This window comes from Salmo trutta, chromosome 13, assembly GCF_901001165.1.
Source record: "Salmo trutta chromosome 13, fSalTru1.1, whole genome shotgun sequence".
Classification (NCBI taxonomy): domain Eukaryota; kingdom Metazoa; phylum Chordata; class Actinopteri; order Salmoniformes; family Salmonidae; genus Salmo; species Salmo trutta.
Genome location: NC_042969.1, coordinates 67,860,589 through 67,883,793, shown reverse-complemented (window position 1 = coordinate 67,883,793; position 23,205 = coordinate 67,860,589). Strand labels below are relative to the sequence as shown.

Sequence of the window (23,205 nt, the reverse complement as noted above, 5' to 3'; positions counted from 1 at the left end):
TTTCAGGGCCTTCCTCTGACACCGCCTGGTGTAGTGGTCATGGATGGCAGGCAGCTTTGCCCCAGTGATATACTGGGCCGTACGCACTACCCTCTGAAGTGCCTTGCGGTCGGAGGCCGAGCAATTGCCATACCAGGCAGTGATGCAACTGGTCAGGATGCTCTCGACTCTTATCCAGAGCAATGTACAGTAGTGAGTACATAGATTTTCATATTTGTTTGTACTGGGCCCCCATGGGAATTGAGCCAACAACCCTAGCAACACAAATGCCATGCTCTACCAACTGGGCCACACAGGACCATATAGTTTTTCCAAAGTATCTGTAATCTGATTACAACATTTTTGCTGGTAACACAAAACGTAGGTTTTTTTGTAATCAGATTACATGTAACTGTTAAAAGTTACTGCCCAAACCAGTGTATAAATGTCAATGAATGGCCTCCAGAGTGGTGGTCTAAGTGGTCTAAGGCACAGTGCTACCTGTGCCACTAGAGATCCTGATTCGAGTCTAGGCTCTGTCGCAGCCAGCCGCGACCGGGAGACCCATGGGGCGGCGCACTATTTTTCCAGCGTCGTCCAGGTTAGGGGAGGGTTTGGCCGGCAGGGATGTTCTTGTCCCATCACGCACTAGTGACTCCTGTGGCGGGCCAGGTGCAGTGCATGCTGACACGGTCGCCAGGTGTATGGTGTTTTTCTCCGACACATTGGTGCGGCTGACTTCCGGGTTAAGTGGGCATTATGTCAAGAAGCATTGCGGTTTGGTTTCGGAGTACGCACAGCTCTCGACCTTCACCTCTCCTGAGTCCGTATGGGAGTTGCAGCGATGGGACAAGACTGTAACTACCAATTGGATACCATGAAATTGGGGAGAAAAAGGGGTAAAAAAAATAAAATAAATAAATGTGAATGAATACATATGGATGAATGAATAAGGTATACACAAACATGCCACAAAATTAGATGGTTGTTATACAATTTGTAACCTTCTGTATATGATTTAAATAAATGTATCACTGACTACATACGAACAGTATGCAAACCCAGTTTACCCCTAAGCCATGTGTGAAAATGTGATCTGTTCCTTGTGAACATGTAATAAATACAATTTTGGCAAATGAAAGAATAGATAACATTGAGAGATTTTGTCAGGATGCTGGTGGCTCCACTCCTGATCCTCAGAATTTGTATGTTTATCTTACCAAATATTTCCTACATCCCCAGCACCACATCTTGTTGTTGAACAGATTTTCAGCAGTGGGGACATTTCTGGATGCTGTTAATCTGATATTGTGCTCTGAAGGGTATAATACACAATAGCAGATTCCACTTTCTCTGGGAATCCTATATATTTTCTACAGAATCCCTCCTCTCCTCCCTCTTGCTACAGGAAATGATAAAGAAGACCATCACAACTTACCTTGTTTATCCATTCTCACCTCCTCAAATACTGAAATCAGATATAAAGGGATATTAACGTCCAACCCAGAAATCAATTAAGTATACTGTATAATGTCATTGGTCAGACAGTGTGTTATTGGCTATGTTAGACTCTAGCTTGAGTGTAACGCTGTGAGTTGTGTAGATTTTCCGGTCGCATGCAAACTGAGAACGTGACGCAGAGAGGGGAAAGGATAGAGTCCAGCATCCCGACAAACAGACCAAAAGTGAGGGAGTCGAATTAAAAAGGGACAAATGCTTTTCAAAACACACAAAGATGAGTGAGATATGGCTGTCTATACTGATTTATCTATTCAAATACCGCAGAAACCAAAGGGAGGTTATTATTGCCAAGGAGCATGCATAGTATGCCCAGTATGCATACTAGCATGTTTTAGGTTGGCTAGAGACAAGAACTAGGTCCCCATGGCCAAGGTTCCCTCCATAAAACAGTTCCATATTATTTGACTAATCATCATGCATACAGACAGTGGGTGAGTTTGTTAGCGTCGGAAGAGGGTGATAGACCAGAACCACACAAGAATTAGTGAGTTACCCTTTAGAGAGGAAGGAAGGGGATAGGGCAGGGAATTGTAGGCCATACCACCACACTGTACTTACAGGTCGACACGTTAATAGTCCTGGTGTCCTGGCCATGCTCATTGGACACAGTGCAGACAACGGTCAGGTTGACTGTAGGCACAATGGTCAGCTTGTGTGTGATCTTTCCATTGACATAGGGACTTTCATCAGCCTGAAAATCAAATAGACGCAGTTAGTGTACAATGGCTTATCTTATATCTTGTGTATCTGATAGAGATTTAACGATGGCAGAACATAGCTGCTTCCTCTTCAGTAATAGGCATAATGAACATTGCTAGAATCAAATAAAATATGTGCATTTTATGTACTATCACTAGGAGGTGGTGTTGTATTTTTGTGAGGCTCAACCTACTCCTGATAAGGAGTACCTATCAGGGCATAGAGGGAGGTGACTAGAGAAACCCCCAGACACACAGGCAAACAGTGTGCGTCTGCTATGAAAAGAGCCTGCACTAAGCTTACATTTGATCTCTTATCCTATTTACTGTTTTAAAGAACTCTTTATCACACAATAAGAGACGAAAGACTAAACTTTGAATGCACTGGTGTGTTTGTCCCCAGATGCGCAGCAATGTGGGCTGTGACTAAATTACTGTGTGTGAGTGACTCAGCCTTAGAATAGTCATTGAAAGAGGTCAGTGCCGCCTTGGATTGGATTAGTCATGCAGACCCAATGGGTGTGTGCGTGGTCATGAGCCATGACCACGCACGCACACACACACACACACACACACACACACACACACACACACACACACACACACACACACACACACACACACACACACACAGCTGCACATCATCTCACGCTGGCTCATTGTGTAGCTGTGCTATCAGTGCACACACAGGTACGCCAAGAACAAAAAGCCTTTGTCTTCATGACAGACTAATGCATAATAAACGTGGTGTGCATCTGAGAGAAGGAAACCTAACTACAAAAACACTGAGCCCATCCATTTGGAAAGTGTCAGTCTGAAAAGTTTCAAGAAGACAAGTTACTTAGGAAGTCACAAATAGCAACATAGTGAAAAATATTATGGGGGAAGTTTCTGTCTGTCTGAAATAGAGTGTGGAGAGTAAAAAACCACAAGCACTGATTCACTACAAAGACATCCAAAGGTTCATTGACTGTAAACCTCCCAGATTTAGAGTTCCCTGGCCTCCTGACAGATTCCAATAAAAGGAAGCTTAAAATGACTCTTTTTATAAGGTCAGGAGCTGCTTTCATATGGGCAGTAACACATCCGGAAAGATGGCGAGGATTTGTGTGTTCCGTTCCGTTCATGTGGTGACACGCCACATAAAAATCGGTGCATGGCACAAAGTGTTGCTTTGAGAGAATTCCAGATAGACTAATGATTTTGTGAGTCTTTGTTGCAATTCCAAGATAGATAAGGTTGTTGTGCGTTTTACAGTAACCGATGGATAAATACAGTATGTGTGGTCTGTAAAATGAATGTCTCTATGGGTGTGAAGTCTTATGGCGCCTCCTGTGTGTCAGTGGAGTGTCCTGGCACCTTAGTGAAGATGTCTGTGTTTGTTCATACCGAGGTGCCGTTGACGCTCCAGGCCACAGTGGGTTTGGGGGAGCCCTCAGCCTCGCAGGTAAGTACCTTGTGCTGGCCGTCCTCGCTGCGCCGCTTGGCCACCCGCCGAATGACTGGAACACCTGCAAGAAGACGCACGGCCTCCTCAGCTACACCAGAACGAACAAGAAAATGATCACACCATGCCATGCCACAACACCACATGAGGTATGGACAACACAAACAAATATGGAGAAAGCCTCTTCCTCAAGTGAGACTGGGGAATCGGGATCTTTGAATAAAAATCTCTATCATTAGGAATAAGTACAAAAATCGATTTTTGAGAAACAGTGTTGAATGTGCCCAGTAACAACAGAAAAGCCATATCTGAGTAACTGTCACAAAGTCTTTACCTTCAACGACCAGCTCAAAAGAATCTTTCTTGATGAGAGCACCCATGGTGACCACAACCTCATACTTTCCAGAATCAGAGTAGGTCAGCTTGTCAAATTTGGGACTACTGTCCAGCTTGCCATTGTCCTGAAATGAATGAGTAAGACTGACAATTACCAGACACTCTTATTCAGAGAAACAAGGGTTAAGTGCCTTGCTCACCGGAGCATCAACATATTTTTCACACAGTCAGCTCAGGGATTTGAACCATCAACCTGTCAGTTATCTGCCCAACACTCTTAACCATTAGGCTACCTTCACCTACATTAAAATGATGAAAAACATGTGAAGTCATCTTATCGCTTTGAGAAGGTTTTATCACCCATTTCCAACCAAAAACATACATCTTGGCCTTATAATAACTTTGGTACTGTTAAGTCTTACCTTAGTCCAAGACACCTTAAGTTCTCCAGATGCATGGGTCTGCAGGGTCAGAGCCAAGCCTTCGCCAAAGCTCTTCATAACCTTCCCTGAGGGGCTCAAACTCATATCTAAGTCTGAAAGGGAGAAAGGGAGGAGGACACACTGTAAACAGGCAGTTTAACAGTCTGGAGGAGAAGGGGCCACAGCACTCCTGTTGAAAACCATATCAGCTCCCTACAGAAGCCCCAGCACCTCCTCATTGATCCAGCTTATTTAACGCATTAAAGGACCTGACCACTCCAAGCATTTTCACCTCACAGCGTGAGAGGCTTCTATTCTCTATAACAAACCGTATGTCCTTTCCTGCTGAGGGATGAGTTTGCAAACGGAAATATACTCTGACAATGTTCCCCTTTGAGAAAACTAACCCTAATGAGGTTATACAGCCGGACATAAAATGAATTATGAATTAGATGATGAGTAATGCAATCTATAGCAGGAGGAAGTGGGCTATCATTATGGCTGGTATTTCCCATGAATTCATTGCTGGCCTAGCATTTTTAAAGAAATTGCTGGCAGTATCTCAGTTGAAGATAATACGTAACTTAATTGAAGAACCCATAATCAATAACTTAAACCATTGATCAAGATATCTGTAGATAAAGATTGACTTACAATTGATGGTAATGTTCTTGGAGTCTTCCATCTTGGCATTGTCAATGATAGAACACTTGTATTCCCCTGTGCTTTCACGTGTGACATCAGTCACAGTGTAGGAGTCAGAGTTCTCCACCTTCACCACCTTTCCCTTTAGGAACATACGAATACATTTTGAAACTCTCAGATGGGCTTGAGTCTAGGTTAATGTAGCGCTTTAAAGACATGGTGGATGGTGTAGGATGTGTAGAGTTTGACCAGGTGTAGGGTTTGACTGGGTTAAAGAGGACAACAGCAGTAGAAGGCAAGTAATTAATGGGATCAGAGTAGGAACTAAGGGCATACAGTATGCCAGGTTGGGTTTCTGGTTGTGTGGGAGGGTAATGAAGTCATATCATTGAGAGCTTGCCAGAATGTGGAAGTTGAAGCTGGTGGGAGGTGGGTTCCCGTCGGCCTTGCACTTCAGAGTCATATTGGCTCCTTCCATTAGGGGCCCTTTCGAAATGACATGCAGACTGATCCTCTCTGTGGGGTCTGTTGGGAGAGGACAGAGAGACAGAACAGGAGAGAGAGAACAGGAGCAAATGAACAGCAGAGAGTGAACAGCAGAGAGAGAGCGAGAGAGAGAGAGAGAGAGAGAGAGAGAGAGAGAGAGAGAGAGAGAGAGAGAGAGAGAGAGAGAGAACAGGGGTCAGAGAGGAGGAGGACACAGTCAGGCTGAGACCTGGCACACAGTTTTATTTTTTTATTTCACCTTTATTTAACCAGGTAGGCTAGTTGAGAACAAGTTCTCATTTACAACTGCGACCTGGCCAAGATAAAGCAAAGCAGTGCGACACAAACAACAACACAGAGTTACACATGGAATAAACAAACATACAGTCAATAATACAATAGAAAATGTCTATATACAGTGTGTGCAAATGAGGTAGGATAAGGGAAGTAAGGCAATATATAGGCCATAGTGGCAAAATAATTACAATATAGCAATTAAACACTGGAGTGATAGATGTGCAGAAGATGAGTGTGCAAGTAGAGATGCTGTGGTGCAAAGGAGCAAGATAAATAAAATAAATAACAGTATGGGGATGAGGTAGTTGGATGGGCTATTTACAGATGGGCTATGTACAGGTGCAGAAATCTGTGAGCTGCTCTGACAGCTGGTGCTTAAAGCTAGTGAGGGAGATATGAGTCTCCAGCTTCAGTGATTTTTGCAGTTCGTTCCAGTCATTGGCAGCAGAGAACTGGAAGGAAAGGCGGCCGAAGGAGGAATTGGCTTGGCTTTGGGGGTGACCAGTGAGATATACGGGTGGGTGCTGCTATGATGACCAGAGGTCCAGAGGCCAGAGGTCCGGACAACAGGCCCTCCAATTTGACACACTGAACTCTGTCTGAGAAGTAGTTGGTGAAGCAGGCGAGGCAGTCATTTGAGAAACCAAGGCTGTTGAGTCTGCCGATAAGAATGTGGTGATTGACAGTGACCCTGGACAGACAGGGCTTCTGAGACCGTCACAGGGAGCAGACTAGTCAAGCTAGTGAAGTCCTCAGGGATGTACACTCCATTTCTGAGTGTGTTCCTGTGGCGATGGCTGCTTTTGAATGCAGCGGTGGAGCTGTTCGAATGGCAGTCACACCCCGAGGCTCTAGACAAAAAGCTCCTTTCAAACGTCAGTGGTACTGCTCCAGACGAGCCAAATTCCCCACATTTCTTTAAAAACAGGATTCAAGCCCCGTCCTATTTAAAGGGCCATCTAGAGCAAATAACATCGACTATGCTATTCCTTGAACGCTATGCTCCAAATCACTCCCACAACAGACTCATGCTGACCTCATTTTTAAATTAGTGCCATTATGGTGTCATTGTTGTTGTCTGTCTGGGCTGCAAGAAAAAAGCCATAGAGGCACAAATTATCCGACTATAACTTGAAAATAAAATAGCCATCAATCTGGTTGTCGATACACTAACTGCTGACTGCTGAGGCTGATAGCAGATCAATAGCCTTCCTAGGACAACCAGCAGTTAGGGAAGTTGTGTCGGTTAGTTGAGGCAGTTACGGTAGTTGGGGTAGCTTGGGTAGTTTAGGTAGTAAGGGTAGTTGAGGCAGTTTGAGGTTGGTTTGGTCAGTTTAGGTCTTTGGGGCAGTTGGGCTAGTTTGGGTAGTTGGAGAATTTTGGTGGCTCTCTGGTTACTTACAGGTGACAGTGAAGGAGACTGGAGAGGACAAGGTATTCAAAGCCCCACAGGTGAACAGAGCTGCTGTGTCTCCCTTCTCAGCTGTGTACTGCAGAGTGGAGGAGGTGGTGGTGAGGCCAGTGGCTTCGTCCACCTTTACGTTGGAACTGATTATAATGCCTAAAAATCACAACAATACTGATTAGAAATGGTATGGTCACAGAGTAGCCTACAGACACACAGATAAATAATAATATGATCACCAAGTCACTGACATTTTAGATCCTGTAGAAACAGACACATTTATGAGTATTGAAGAAATATGTAGCTCTAGAGGTGATATTTCACTGCTCGGTTCTTGTGGAATCTCACACCGAACAAGTGAAATGTGTGAATATGCAATCTTCATTATTTACCACTTGTAAATAATCCATCAGAATTTCAATAACGTACCTTTCCCATCAGCCACCAGAGGTTTCTTGTTCTTGAACCATGTGATGCTGGCAGCTGGGTTGGCATCAGAGGTTCTGCATTGCCCTAGCTGTACAGATGATAAAACAAAGTGAGGGAAAAAAGCTGCAAAATCCTCTTTTAGAACAATCCACAAGGGCATACAAAAGGTTGGAAAATCCTTATGTTATGAAAGTAGCCCAGTAAAATTCCAATATTTTTGTTGCTAAATTTATCAAATATCTGTGCAAACTAGCTCTCATCTATGTTGGCTCTACTGCATTTGTGAACTCCCCTCATGTAGCATGAAATGCCCAAAGCATTTTAAACCCCCTCTTAGATCCCATGGTTGTTTTAATTGGAGGAGGGATATTCTGCTGTTTGCTAATTCATCAGGATCACTTCAAATCTCTCATCATTCCAGCAGCACCGTCCTTCTTTAGTTTGCCTCAAGATACTTCATCTGCAATGAAGGATTTCCCTTGATATTCCTGCTGAATATAATGTAGGCATAAGCAAAGCACATGATGAACCTACCTGGGTCGGTTTGCCAATCTCCAGCTCTGTGGCTAGGGCTGTGATCTCCACTCCGGTTGGAGCCTCTGTAGAACAGTTCATAACATTAACTAGCTGTAGGCATCTCAGAGAGCACTCACTATCACCAGGGCTAACCATAATAATATCACACAGCACAGCACAGCATTGAATTGTACCTCAAAGGCCCATTCCATAGCATGCATTAGTATGGCTGCACTATTGCCCTTATGTACTCACTGTGGATAAGGAGTTTGACTGGGTATTCTGAGATGTCAGCCCCAGCCACCACCATGCAAGTAAAAGTCTTCTCGTCCTTCAGTGTTGCTGCAGCAATCAGCAGGCTGGAGTTTTCGGCCATGCTGACACGGTCCTTGTACTTGTCAGTGGCTATGACAGAGGCGTCCTGGTCTTTAAGCTGGGTCAGCAGGTCTCCATCGTCCTGTAAATATAAAACAGCTTGCGTTTTAAAAACTTAGCTAATGGAGCTGCACTACTTTAAGACTGTCTTGGTATAAAAACCATTGAACAAAACATGTACCCACTAATGGTGCAGGAGCTAAATAGACTTAGTTTATGACTTATTAATAGCTATTTTAGAATATCAACCATTATTTTTACACTGTTGCTGCTGTGGATGCTTGAAGGTGTAAAGAGGACATGTATACATATAGTATACAAAATATTAAATCTCCTTGTGGTTTTCACAGTGGAAATATACTTAAAGGTGTATATGTGTGTCCAGACATTTGATTTTATTAGGATCTTTTAGTCTTCATTTGGACTAATCTTCCAAGAGTCCTTAAACATTAAAATACAGTTTATAATACAATCACATTTTCACATATAACACACTGTTACAAACAACAGGCATAAAACACTGTCATATTGACCAGATAAATACTCTAACAGTCTGAAAAGTTAGATTTGTTCCTTCATCTACCATAGCCCTGTACAACCTTCCAATGTATTATATTTAAATGGTTCTAATGTATTGTTTGAATTTATATATTGAAAGGTTTCTGGTTTGCTCAGATAAATTATTCAATTTCTTTATTGCTCTGAATCTAAATGTTATTTAGCCTATTTCTCTTTTCTGCCGGGATAACACATGGTGGACAATCTATTCCTAGTATTGACTGAATGTCTGTCTCTTACTAACTGAATACTTTTGTGAATGGAGTTTGGCCGTTTTAAATGGTGTACATTGTGATATAAAATAAGCATGTTTTTTATTGATTGATGACCACCCAAGAGCAATGTGCATGACTCCAACAGAAGAATCATATCTCCACCTTAAAACAATTCTTGCTGCTTTGTTCTGTTCAATCTGCAGCCTCCTAATCTCACCTGCTGATTAGGAGATGATCGTGGACTTCAGAAAACAGCAGAGGGTGCACCCCCCTATCTACATCGACGGGACCGCAGTGGAAAAGGCGGAAAGCTTCAAGTCCCTTGGCGTACACATCACTGACAAACTGAAATGGACCACCCACACAGACAGTGTGGTGAAAAAGGCGCAATATAGGAGGCTAAAGAGGAGGCTAAAGAAATTTGGCTTGTCACCTAAAACCCTCCCAAACTTTTGCAGATGCACAATTGAAAGCATCCTGTCGGGCTGTATCACCGCCTGGTATGGCAACTGCACCGCCCGCAACCACAAGGCTCTCCAGAGGGTGGTGCGGTCTGCCCAACGCATTACCGGGGGCAAACTACCCGCCCTCCAGGACACCTACAGCACCTGATGTCACAGGAAGGCCAAAAAGATCATCAAGGACATCAACCACCCGAGCCACTGCTTGTTCACCCCGCTATCATCCAGAAGGCGAGGTCAGTACAGGTGCATCAAAGATGGGACCAAGAGACTGAAAAACAGCTTCTATCTCAAGGCCATCAGACTGTTAAACAGCCATCACTAGCACATTAGAGGCTGCTGCCTATAGGCATAGACTATAAATCACTGGCTACTTTAAGGAATGGAACACTTATCACTTTAATAATGTTTACAAATCTGGCATTACTCATCTCATATGTATTTAATGTTTTCTATACTATTCTACGGTATCTCATTCACTTAATAATGTTATTCATATCTTGCATTACTCATCTCATATGTATATATTGTATTCTATACTATTCTACTGTATCTTAGTCCGTTCTGCTCTGACATCGCTCGTCCATATGTATATTGTCTTAATTCATTCCTACTTAGATTTGTGTGTATTGGGTATATGTTGTGTAATTTGTTAGATATTACTTGTTAGATATTACTGAACTGTTGGAGCTAGAAGCACAAGCATTTCGTTACATCCGAAATAACATCTGCTAATCACGTGTATATGACCAATAACATTTGATTTGATAATGCATTTCCCCAGACCACAGAACAGTAGTTCACCTAACTCCCAATTAATGCTTGGGTTGTTAGCTTAAGAATCTTTCCCGGTAAATATTTAGCTATCCTTCTGATCATGCATGGAGTTTTTTTTTATTTGTACATATATTAGTTATTTGAGACGACCATGAAAGCAGTTGTTTAGCTGCACACCAAGTAGTTTGGTTTCTGCCACTTCCTCAATTTGTACTCCCCCAAGCTTAATTGCATCCCATTCTGTGTTGGCCTTTTCCTGGTGGAACAGACCAACATAACATTGGTTTTCTTGACATTCAAAACAAGTTTGTTCCGGAAAACCCACTCCCTGATATTTCCAAGATCTACTTGTAGCTTGCTGTACCGATTGTTTGCTGTATAAATTGTAGTATCATCTGCAAATATAGTAGCTTGAGTTTCAGATAAAGCATAGGAAGGTCGTTGGTATATATTAAGTAAATAAGTGGCCCAAGGCAGCTGCCCTGCGGTACTCCACAGTTTAAAGCATGAGGGGAAGAAAACAACCCATTGATATACTGTAGGTGGACTGTTTACTGTCAGTTAGATATGACTGTACCCAATTCAATGCTGCCCCCTTAAACCCATAATGCAATAATTTTGTCCCAGTGATTTAGTGATCCACTAAATCAAATGCTGCACTGAAATATAAAAATAGTACACCCACAAACCTGCCATTATCCATAGCATTCATATCAACCAATGCAGTGGTAGTGGAATGTTTTTTTGCGATAAGCATGCTGATCGGCTGTGATCAGATCATTATTTTCCAGATACTCTCATATTTGTCTACACACAATAGTAGACTGATTGGTTGACTATTGGCAGGAGTAATGGGTTCTTTGCCGTCTTTCGGATTGGCCACAGTTTAGCATTCTTCCAAACATTTGGAAATTTCCCCTTTTCCAGTGACCAATTAAATATGTATTTCAGTGGAGCTGCAATCTGGGGAGCAGTATAGTAAAGTCAAAAATTGTCCATAAGATCATCATCTGTAGATTAACCATAGGTAATGACTTTAACAGGTTTAACACCTCCTCTGCTGACACCAATGGTAGACTAAAATAACAGTTTTTTTGCTCATAATATGATCATCAGTCCATTGGCTTGTTTGGAAGAATGGGTGTTTACATTATCTCTCAGTAAATTAGTTTTCTTTGTAAAACAATCTGCAAAATGTTTGGCAATATCAGCTGGTTCTGTTACTGTTCTCCCGTCAACCACCATGTCACGTCCTGACCAGCAGAGGGCATATTGCTTAGTCTAGGTCAGGATGTGGCAGGTGGTTTGTGTTTGTTTAATGTTGGATGATTGGGACTTCCAATTGAAGGCAGGTGTGTATAGTTGCCTTTGATTGGAAGTCCTATATAGGTGTGTGTGTTTGTCTTTGGGGTTGTGGGGAATTGTTGTGAGCACTGCTGTGTTTGGTATAGCCTGCCACACCGTCACATTGTGAGTACCGTTCATTGTTTTGTTTATTGGTTTTCAGTGGATGCTCTACTCCTTTTGTTTTCAACATTAAAAACATGAGTATCCACACTTCCGCTGCGCCTTGGTCCTTCTCTCTCAAATACGACATATTCGCCGAAGAGTACGACATATTCTGTGACACACCACACTAGATGGGCATGATGAAATAGATTTACCAAGTAAGCCCATAACTGTATTCCATACCTTTTTTAATCATTAATACAATCAATAAAAGCATGTTTGTAAAATATATATTTTCTCTTGCGATTTAATTTAACTGCATAATTACGTGGTGTTCTATAATTATGTTCACCAATTTCTAGTTTATGGGCAAGACAAAAGACTTAAGTGCCTATGAACGGGATGTGGTATCGGTTTGAGTGTGTCAAGAACTGCAACGCTGCTGGGTTTTTCACGCTCAACAGTTTCCTGTGTGTATCAAGAAAGGTTCACCACCCAAAGGACATCCAGCCAACTTGACACAACTGTGGGAAGCATTGGAGTCAACATGGGCCAGCATCCCTGTGGAACACTTTCGACACCTTGTAGAGTCCATGCCCCAACAAATTGAGGCTGTTCTAAGGGCAATAGGGGGAGCAACAAAATATTAGGAAGGTATTCTTAATGTTTTGATACACTCAGTGTTTATGAACAACTTACGTATTTCCATTTGGTCATGAACAGGTCCTTTGGTTTGGGCGCTCCATTGTTGCATGGCACCTCAATGGTCTCTCCATACAGGCCGATAACTGTATCCATACCGCTCACTGAGAGAGAGTGAAAAACACATGGTTATTTACTCAGTCTTTGGGAAAATGTGATTTATATTTAACACAGCCCGAGATCTATTGACATTCAAATGGATTCAGGTCTTACTGATTTTTGTGGGGAATTCCAGCTCATCTTCATAAATATTTCTAATCTAACAGGTTATTAATTGACAGGTGTCTGTCTACCTTATAGCACATTAATGAAATGCACAAGGGTAGCCAATGTTTGAAATTGCTTATTTACAGCCACTTTACTTCACAACCTTTCCCGCCCCCAATATGTTGCTGTGGAGACAAAGTCCAGCATGAGAGAGGGAAAAAACAGGGGACTGAGGGGAGGGATAGTCACACAGGCATAGAGAGAAAAAAAGAGGTCCTCCACGGTTCAACTGATTACAAGGTGTTGCTCAGCTAGCCATAAACAGCACTCACATTTCAGCCTTTCCAGAGTTCAGGTCAGGGTTAGGGGGTGTGTAGGAAAGGAAATGACATAGGAGAGCCATGGAACCAATAAAACCCCTTGAACGGAGGCTAAAGGACGGCAATTAACATACTGTACCTGCTAGATTTACTGGTAAAAAGCCTTAACCCCATACGTAAACAATTAACTAAGTACTCAACTGTCCAGATCAATTTTACATTCAAACCTAAATTGATCACCTCCATTGCAACATCAGGGGATATAATCTCCCCAACAAAAGCAGCACCAGCAAGGTATGCTATCTTTATAGACGCTCGCTACACTGTTTACACATGCCACTTCAATATAGTGTTGTTTTTTCCCCAATGAAAAACACAGAAATAAAAACATTTTTTTGGCAGAGCTGAAGTTCCTGTCAGCAAGCAGTAAGTAACCATTAGAAGTGTTTTCATTTGCTTTCCATGCACCATTGAATTTGAATCCCTTTTGAATGGGAGTAAATGCTTTTACCATGGTTACCATGGAGTCCACACAGATCTGTCCAGAGTGACCAGTGTCATCCTGCATCCTGTACTGTATGTGCACACCAGATCTAATAGCCCAACGTGTGATTTTCTACACTCAATACCCATTCTGTTACACGTCAAACTGAACACAGTAATAGAACCTGGTAGACCTGCAAATACTGGACAGTGACAAAGGGAGTTACAAGGATTTACAAAAAGAACACAACCTTATTCAATATAAATGTTTAACCAAAAGTCTAAAATCCTAGTTCTAAACCTTACACCACCACAAAACCATACAGTATAATCTCAAACAAAGCAGTTGTGAAGTTATCCTATTTCCATTGGATAATAGCTACTCCTTGTAATTCATATTCAAATAGGTATTTTTGAATAGTCAAATAAAGCCGTGTTCACCCTATTGGAGAACTTTAAATTAGTTTGTATTAAAAAAAAATACTATCTGTCCAGACTGCAATGGACCACAATGGGAACGAATCACAGTGTGCTAAATGACACGATTACAGAGGATAAAGCTCCTGCTGCCTGTTGAGATAAGGTAATCCTCAGCAACAGGAGTAGGTGACCATCAACATGACACAATGTTAACCATGAACTGAATAATCAGCCATTTAAATTACTAGCCTTAAAACCCCACTATGTTTTTATTACAAATGACATGTGCACTCCATTTAATGTTTAGTTTCAAAAACAGAGCATTAGTTGTAGAACTACTTAAGAAGTAAGGCATAAGAACCCAGGGATTATCGCCTCGGGCCTAAGAACAGCCCTTAGTCGGGAGTTATCACACAATAATCCCCTGGCTCAAGAGCCTTTGTAACGAGTGTCGTGTGTGGAGGACCAAGACGCAACAGGGAAGTGTATACTCATCTTCTTTTTAATAGTGAAGAAGGTGAAACAAGTATACAATTACAAAAACAACACTAACAGTTCTGTCATGTGAAGAACACAAAACAGAATACAACTACCCACAATCCACAATACAAACACACCCCTAATTATAGGACCTTCAATCAGAGGCAACGATAGACAGCTGCCTCCAACTGAAGGCCCCAACACCAATTAACTAAACATAGAAATACAAATGACTAGACAAAACATAGAAATAAACTAACATAGAACAATAACCAAAACCCTGGACTAATAAATCAAATACCCCTCTCTACATGGACACATACACACAACCACCCTGAACCACATAAAACAAATACCCCCTGCCACGTCCTGACCAAACTAAACACTAACAAATAACACCTTTACAGGTCAGAACGTGACAGCCTTATTGCTTTTATAAAACGGTTGCCAACATATTTATACAAATATTAAAAAAATATTTTCATTAAAAACATTATTTTAACGAGTAAAATCTTTTTTGCATTTTGAAGTTGCTACCCAAGTGGGCTGGTAATTAGATCTTTTCTCAGGTTTTGAACCAGTCGTTAATTCTAATATTTCTATTCATTCGACATTGCTATGCTAAACAAATCATTGGCATATACAGTGCCTTCAGAAAGTATTCATTCCCCTTGACTTATTTCACATTTTGCTGTGTTTCAGCCTGAATTCAAAATCGATAAAATATATTTTTTTCTACAAACACTTCATAATGACAAAGTGAAAACATTTTTAGCATTTTTTTTGGAAATGAAATACAGAAATATCAAATTTCCATAAGTATTCACACCCCTGAATCAATACTTTGTAGAAGTACCTTCGGCAGAGATTACAACTGTGAGTCTTTCTAGGTAAGTCTCTAAGAGCTTTGCACACCTGGATTGTACAATATTTGTCCATTACTCTTTTCAAAATTCTTCAAGCTCTGTCAAATTGATTGTTGATCATTGCTAGACAACCATTTTCAAGTCTTGCCATAGATTTCTAAGCAGATTTAAGTCAAAACTGTAACTCGGCCACTCAGGAACATTCACTGTCTTCTTGGAAAGCAACTCCAGTCTAGATTTTGCCTGCTGAAAGGTAAATTAATCTCCCAGTGTCTGGTGGAAAGCAGACTGAACCAAGTTTTCCTCTAGGATTTTGCCTGTGTTTTGCTGCATTCCGTATCTTTTTTATCCTGAAAAACTCTCCAGTCCTTAACAACTACAGGCATACCCATAACATGATGCTTGAAAATATGGAAAGTTGTACTCAGTTTTGTGTTGTATTGGATTTTCCCCATACATAACACTTTGTATTCAGGACAAAAAATGAATTGGTTTGACACATTTTTTGCAGTATTACTTTAGTGCCTTGTTACAAAAATGATGCATGTTTCTGTACAGGCTTTCTTCTTTTCACTCTGTCAATTAGGTTATTGAGGAGTAACGATAATGTTGATCTATCCACAGTTTTCTCCTATCACAGCAATTAAACTCTGTAACTGTTTTAAAGTCACCATTGGCCTCATGGTGAAATCCCTGAGTGGTTTCCTTCCTCCCAAGCAACTGAGTTAGGAAGGACACCTGTATCTTTGTAGTGGCTGGGTGTATTGATACACCATCAAACGTGTAATTAAAAACTTCACCATGCTCAACGGGATATTCAATGTCTGCTTTTTTTATTTTGACCCATTTACCCATAGGTGCCCTTCTTTGCGAGGCATTGGAAAACCACCCTGGTCTTTGTGGTTAAATCTGTGTTTAAAAATCAGCGCTCGACTGAGGGACCTTAGGGATAATTGTATGTGTGTGGTACAGAGATGAGGTAGTAATTAAAAAATCATGTTAAACACTTTTTCTGCACACAAAGTGAATCCATACAACTTATTATTTGACTTTTGAGATGGTTTGGGATGAGATGGACTGCAGAGTGAAGGAAAAGAAGCCAACAAGTGCTCAGCACGTCTGCATTGTAGAATAATAGTGAAGACATCAAAACTATTAAATAACACATATGGAATCATGTAGTAACCAAAAAAGTGTTAAACAAATCCAAATGCATTTTATATTTTAGACAGACTAACTAGATAGCCAATTCAAAACATAACTTGCAGCAGTTATCTCACCAGTTTAGATTTTTACCCCTTTTTCATGATATCCAATTGGTAGTAACAGTCTTGTCCCATCGCTGCAACTCCCATACGGACTCGGAAGAGACGAAGGTCGTGAGCCGTGCGTCCTCCGAAAGATGACCCTGCCAAGCCTCCTTGCTTCTTAACACACTGCTCGCTTAACCTGGAAGCCAAATGCATCAGAGGAAACATTGTCCAACTGGCAACTGTGTCAGCATGCACGTGCCCGGCCCACCACAAGAGTATTTAGAGTGCAATGGGACATCGCGGCCAACCAAACCCTCCCTAACCCGGGCGATGCTGGGCCAATTGTGAACCACCTCATGGATCTCCCGGTTGCAGCCTGCAACGACACAGCCTGGGATCGAACCCAGATCTGTAGTGACACCTCTAACATAGCAATGCAGTGCCTTAGACCGCTGCGCAACTTGGGAGGCCATCTTGCTAGTTAACTAGTGCTAACTAAGCATTCATTTCGTTGTTGCCTTTAAATGTCTGTGCATAGATCTCGCCCGAAACATGAATATTTGAGCCCATATGAACATGTCTAGTTAGATAACTTTCTTTGAAGTAGCCTACCTTAACCAATTGATCCCTGATTTATTGAATGAGGGAATAACTTTATAAAGACAAAAGTATTTGGTTGTAATGTTGGAAAAGCCAAGCCTGCACACCCAGGAGCTCTCCAGATGGAGGGTTGACCACATGTTGACAACATGTGACTAACAGTGCAGTTCTAAATATATTCTATGTTATTAATTACACATTGGATAAATTTATGCACTGAGAGTACAAAACATTAAGGACACTTTCATAGTATTGAGTTGCACCCCTTTGTCGGGGCATGGGCTCTACAAGGAGTCGAAAGCGTTCCACAGGGATGCTGGCCCATGTTGACTCCAATGCTTCCCACAGTTGTGTCATTTTGGCTGGATGTCCCCTTTGGGTGGTGAACCATTCTTGACACAAACCGGTGCCCCTGACACCTACTACCATTCAAAGCGCAATTAATTATTTTGTCTTGCCCATTCACCCCCTGAATGGTACACATACACAATCCATGTCTCAATTGTCTCAAGGATTAAAAATCCTTCTTTAACCTGTCTCCTCCCCTTCATCGACAGTGATTTGAAGTGGATTTACCAAGTGACATCCATAAGGGATCATAGCTTTCACCTGGATTCACCTGGTCAGTCTATGTCATGGAATGTTTTGTACACTCAGTGTATATGTATGTATATGGTTCCCAGTAGATATTGTGGGCTTCCAACGATGTCCTTTTGTATGTATGTTACTGCTTTACGAGAGAGTTAGTTAGCATGTTCTAAATGTAATGGTTGCATTAGCTCCCTGCTAATTCACAGTTATTTCCATGCTAACAGACAAATCACAAATCTACAGCCATCAACATATTGTTGTTCTGCAAATCTATTGTGCTTCCTTGTGTCTATCGTCAGAATAAACACCAATCAACTGGGGCTGCTGGCTGGACAGTTTTTTCTTTAAAAACGCAATGGAAGAGAGTTACGAAGTAAGGTCACATCTGTTACACTGGTGCTGAGACCAGTCTTCTTGTCTTCGCTGGGCAGCTGTTACATGATCATAGTGTCACAACCATACTGTAACACATTATCCGGTAACACTTTACTTGACACCCAGTGTCATAACACGGTATGACACGGTCATAATCATGTCATAATATGGTCAAAACACTGTCATGACCCTTATATTTACACATGAGTTGTGTTCAACAAGGGAAATAGTTTGGCTAACATTAGTTAACATATTACATTTGTTTTGTGTTAGCCGCAACCGTTCGCTAACATTAGCTAACAGTCTGAGAAGATAGTGTGCGGTGAACGTAAGTGTCTGTTTCAGGTCTAAACTGCCGCTAAAAATAATCAAGTGGCCATGTAGACTTTTTACTATATTTAGTAGGAATAGCTAAGTAATTTTCAGTTTGAATATTGTCGCTAAAAAGCCACAACAACACTTACAAAAAGTAGCTGTTTGATGTTCACCGTAACATTTTGCAATGATCATTTCAAATCGTTCAACTGAAATTGTTACTCTGGCAACATGTTCGCTGCAAAGAGAAGCCTTGTTGAACTTGCCTGTGTTGTGACATATTTAAGCAATAAGGCCCAAGGGGTGCTATTACGCACGACGCAACGCGGACTGCCTGGATATAGTCCTTAGCCGTGGTATATTGGCCCTATACCACAAACCCCCGAGGTGCCTTATTGCTATTATAAACTGGTTACCAATGTAATTAGAGCAGTAAAAATACATGTTTTGTCATACCCGTGGTATACGGTCTGATATACCACGGCTGTCAGCTAATCAACATTCAGGGCTCGAACCACCCAGTTTATAAATTGTATTATTTTATGGCTAGGTATGACACCTACATAAAATTGTGTTTTTTACCCGCCAAGAAGTTTCCTTTCATTTGAAAGTTTGTTTTATAAGTTTTGTTGTAATGAATTCTTTACAGTCATGTTTTTTTTAGCTTATTTTAAATAACTTGTAGAAAATACACTTTATGACACTGTCATAAAGCATTATGACCATCCTCTGTTACTTTACTTGGACTAAGAAAATGCACTTTATGACACGTATTATGACCATCATTAGCCAGATTGGCCTATCACATACATGCTAGAGGTCGACCGATTATGATTTTTTAACACCGATAGCAATACTGATAATTGGGGGGCCAAAATAAGCCGATACCGATTAATCGGCCGATTTTTATATATATATTTGTAATAAATGACAATTACCACAATACTGAATGAACAATGAACACTTATTTTAACTTAATATAATACATAAATTAAATTAATTTTGTCTCAAATAAATAATGAAACATGTTCAATTTGGTTTAAATAATGCAAAAACACAGTTTTGGAGAAGAAAGTAAAAGTGCAATATGTGCCATGTAAAAAAGCTAACGGTTAAGTTTCTTGCTCAGAACATGAGAACATATAAAAGCTGGTGGTTCCTTTTAACATGAGTCTTCAATATTCCCAGCTTCTTAGGGATCGGCGTCCCGTCAACGGGACAGTTGTAAATCATGCAGCGCCTTGTGTCACCATCGCAGATTTTAGAGAAACAACAAATGTCGATACATATAAGTGTCTTATTTCGGCTGAAAGCTTAAATTCTTGTTAATATAACTGCACTGTCCAATTTACAGTAGCTATTACTGTAAAAAAAATGCCATGCTATTGTTTGAGGAGAGCTCCTAACAACAAAACACTTTTTTCACCGCGATAGGTTTGATAAATTCACCTCTGAAGGTGAAATGTGTACTTACATTCTGAAATCTTGCTCTGAATAATCATCCAAAGGGTCCCAGAGATAACATGAAGTGTCGTTTTGTGAGATAAAATCCCTTTTCATATCCTAAAAAGGCCCATATAGCATGCACGATCGATTTTGTATTTCCACTCTTTCAATTTGCGAAGAAAGGAATCTGTGAAAATCTAACCCTAAACGTTGTTTCAACCGATCAAATCACGTTCATATGTATTCCTCAGAGATCCTAGAACATAACCAGACTTCACTATATCATTACGGGTGTAGTATATCCTATAGGACACCATATTTGGTCAGAGAGCAACACCTTCATGGCATGCCGATGACGTGGGCGGTCTTCACCTGAACGACTCTAACTTTGTCAAATGAGCACCAATCGGGTTCAACAAAGCTAGCTAGATAGCCAATGAGCTGGGCTTTACGGGAGTATCCGGAAACCCTGTATATGTCAAAAAATGTAGCTACTAACCTTGTACGACAGCATGCCTTTTCCTTTTGGACAAAAATTATAAGAATTTTCAGTTATGAAGTTATGAACATTTGTTTTGCAAATGTTGAACTTATAATATGGCTACTAATACTGGAAAAGCTAAATCAAAGTCAAAGTATACAGATTTGACGATATGCTTGGAGAAAAATGTAATATGAATGCAAATGCCTCCTTCACGATTTGCCAAAATGTACCTGGGTGACTTCACACTAAATGTCATGTAGTTCGCTCATTTCTCAAGTTATCCGTCTGAAACTTTGCACATACACTACTGCCATCTTGTGGACACCATCGGAATTACAACCAGTGTGATGGCTAGAACTGGGACCTTTCTCTTGCATTTCAAAGATGGTGGGAGAAAAAAAACGTTTGTTTTTTCCTTTGTATTTTCTTATACCAGATCTATTGTGTTATATTCTCCTACATTCAAAGTGTTTCCTTTCAAATGGTACCAAGAATATGCATATCCTTGCTTCAGGGCCTGAGCTACAGGCAGTTAGATTTGGTATGTCATTTTAGGCTAAAAAGGTTTAAAAAGTGGGCTATCCCAAAGTTTTAGGTTGCAGTTATTATAGGAATTATAGGACTATTTCTCTCTATACCATTTGTATTTCATATACCTTTGACTATTTGATGTCCTTATATGCACTTTAGTACTGCCAGCCTAATCTCTGGAGTTGATAGGCATGAAGTCATAAACAGCGCTGTGCATCCCAGCATTGCTAAGAGCTGCTGTTCGAATGAATCCTTACAAGCCTGCTGCTGCCTACCACCGCTGAGTCAGACTGCTCTATCAAATATCAAATCATATACTTAATTATAATATAATAAACACACAGAAATACGAGCCTTTGGTCATTAATATGGTCAAATCCGGAAACTCTCATTTCGAAAACAAAATGTTTATTCTTTCAGTGAAATATGGAACCGTTCCATATTTTATCGAATGGGTGGCAACCCTAAGTCTAAACATTACTGTTACATTACACAACCTTCAATGTTATGTCATAATTATGTACAATTCTGGCAAATGAATTACGGTCTTTGTTAGGAATAAATGGCCTTTCAACAGTTCGCAACGAGTCGGCGGCCCAAACTGTTGCATATACCCTGACTCTCCTTGCACTGAACGCAAGAGAAGTGACACAATTTCCCTAGTTATGTAACAACAGTTGTCATGGACAGAAGACCAAGGCGCAGCAGGTATGTGAATACTCATATTTAATTTCAAATAAGGAGTAAAGCATCCACTGAACAAAAACAATAAAGGTGACAACAGCAACAGTTCTGCATGCTATGAAACGCAGTGCAAAAACAACCACCCACAACCCCAAAGAAAAACACAGACACCTATATAGGACTTCCAATCAAAGGCAACGCAACACACCTGCCTTCAATTGGAAGTCCCAATCAACAACCCAAACATTCACATACACAAAACTGCCACGTCCTGACCCCAAAACTAATACAATAGCTCCATCTGCTGGTCAGGACGTGACAAGTTAATATTGCCTACTAACATGAATATCCTTTAACTACATATGCAGGTTTAAAAATATATACTTGTGTATTGATTTTAAGAAAGGCATTGATGTTTATGGTTAGGTACATTATTGGAACAATTGTGCTTTTTTCGCGAATATTGAAGTTGAAGTAGGCTGTGATTTGATGATAAATTAACAGGCACTGCATTGATTATATGCAACGCAGAACAAGCTAGTTAACCTAGTAATATCATCAACCATGTGTAGTTAACTAGTGATTATGTCACGACTTCCGCCGAAGTTGGTCCCTCTCCTTGTTCGGGCGGCGTTCGGCGGTCGACGTCACCGACCTTCTAGCCATCGCCGATCCACTTTTCATTTCCATTGGTTTTGTCTTGTCTTCCATCACAATTGGTTCCAATTCCATCAATTACATGTTGTGTGGAATTGATGGAATTGTTCCACCCCATGTCCTTGTCCGTAATTGTTTGTTGTCAGTGCTTGTGCACGTTATGTTCTGGTGTGCGTCGGGTTATGTACCCATTGATTTTCATTGTTCTGTATCCGGTAGGTTTTGATGATTAAACTGAGCCGTTGGAAACACAGTTTTGCTCTCCTGCGTCTGACTTCTCTGCCGCCAGTACGCACCCCTGACAGATTATGTGAAGATTGATTGTTTTTATAAGATAATTTTAATGCTAGCTAGCAACTTACCTTGGCTCCTTGCAGCCACAAGGTCCTTTTGATGCTGCACTCGCATAACAGGTGGTCAGCCTGCCATGCAGTCTCCTCGTGGATTGCAATGTAATCGACCATAATCGGAGTCCAAAAAGGCTGATTACCGATTGTTATGAAAACTTGAAATCGGCCCTAATTAATCGGCCATGCCGATTAATCGGTCGACCTCCAGTACATGCCCTTATGTGAGCCATCAGTCACAAAGAGGGTGTCTTGTCCTGCTCCTAAAATCTGCTTCTGCATTCATCCCAGTCATCAGAAACAGAGCATTGGGGTAGGTGCATGACTGACATCAATGTGTGCACAATTACAATGATAATTTAACATGGTCAATTTCAGAAAATGTTAAAATAACATAAACATACCGTTGACAAGTAGGCTATGGTGTA

General features: G+C 41.0%; 1 protein-coding gene across 2 annotated transcripts in view; it reads right to left on the bottom strand.

Moving 5' to 3' along the window:
• The window catches only part of LOC115206394 (CD166 antigen homolog A), a 62,316-nt gene that overhangs the window by 8,245 nt on the left and 30,866 nt on the right, over nucleotides 1–23,205 (bottom strand). The window contains exons 2-13 of one of the 2 annotated variants that reach the window (XM_029773305.1): nucleotides 12,716–12,822; nucleotides 8,437–8,638; nucleotides 8,200–8,264; nucleotides 7,666–7,753; nucleotides 7,234–7,392; nucleotides 5,449–5,573; nucleotides 5,058–5,190; nucleotides 4,404–4,516; nucleotides 3,980–4,106; nucleotides 3,588–3,709; nucleotides 2,059–2,191; nucleotides 1,418–1,447 (exon numbers count right to left, since the gene is read on the bottom strand). In XM_029773305.1, the coding sequence (XP_029629165.1) occupies nucleotides 1,418–1,447; nucleotides 2,059–2,191; nucleotides 3,588–3,709; nucleotides 3,980–4,106; nucleotides 4,404–4,516; nucleotides 5,058–5,190; nucleotides 5,449–5,573; nucleotides 7,234–7,392; nucleotides 7,666–7,753; nucleotides 8,200–8,264; nucleotides 8,437–8,638; nucleotides 12,716–12,822 (1,404 nt within the window). The remainder of the gene's footprint in view (nucleotides 1–1,417; nucleotides 1,448–2,058; nucleotides 2,192–3,587; nucleotides 3,710–3,979; nucleotides 4,107–4,403; nucleotides 4,517–5,057; nucleotides 5,191–5,448; nucleotides 5,574–7,233; nucleotides 7,393–7,665; nucleotides 7,754–8,199; nucleotides 8,265–8,436; nucleotides 8,639–12,715; nucleotides 12,823–23,205) is intronic. The other variant, XM_029773306.1, reaches the window with a different exon arrangement.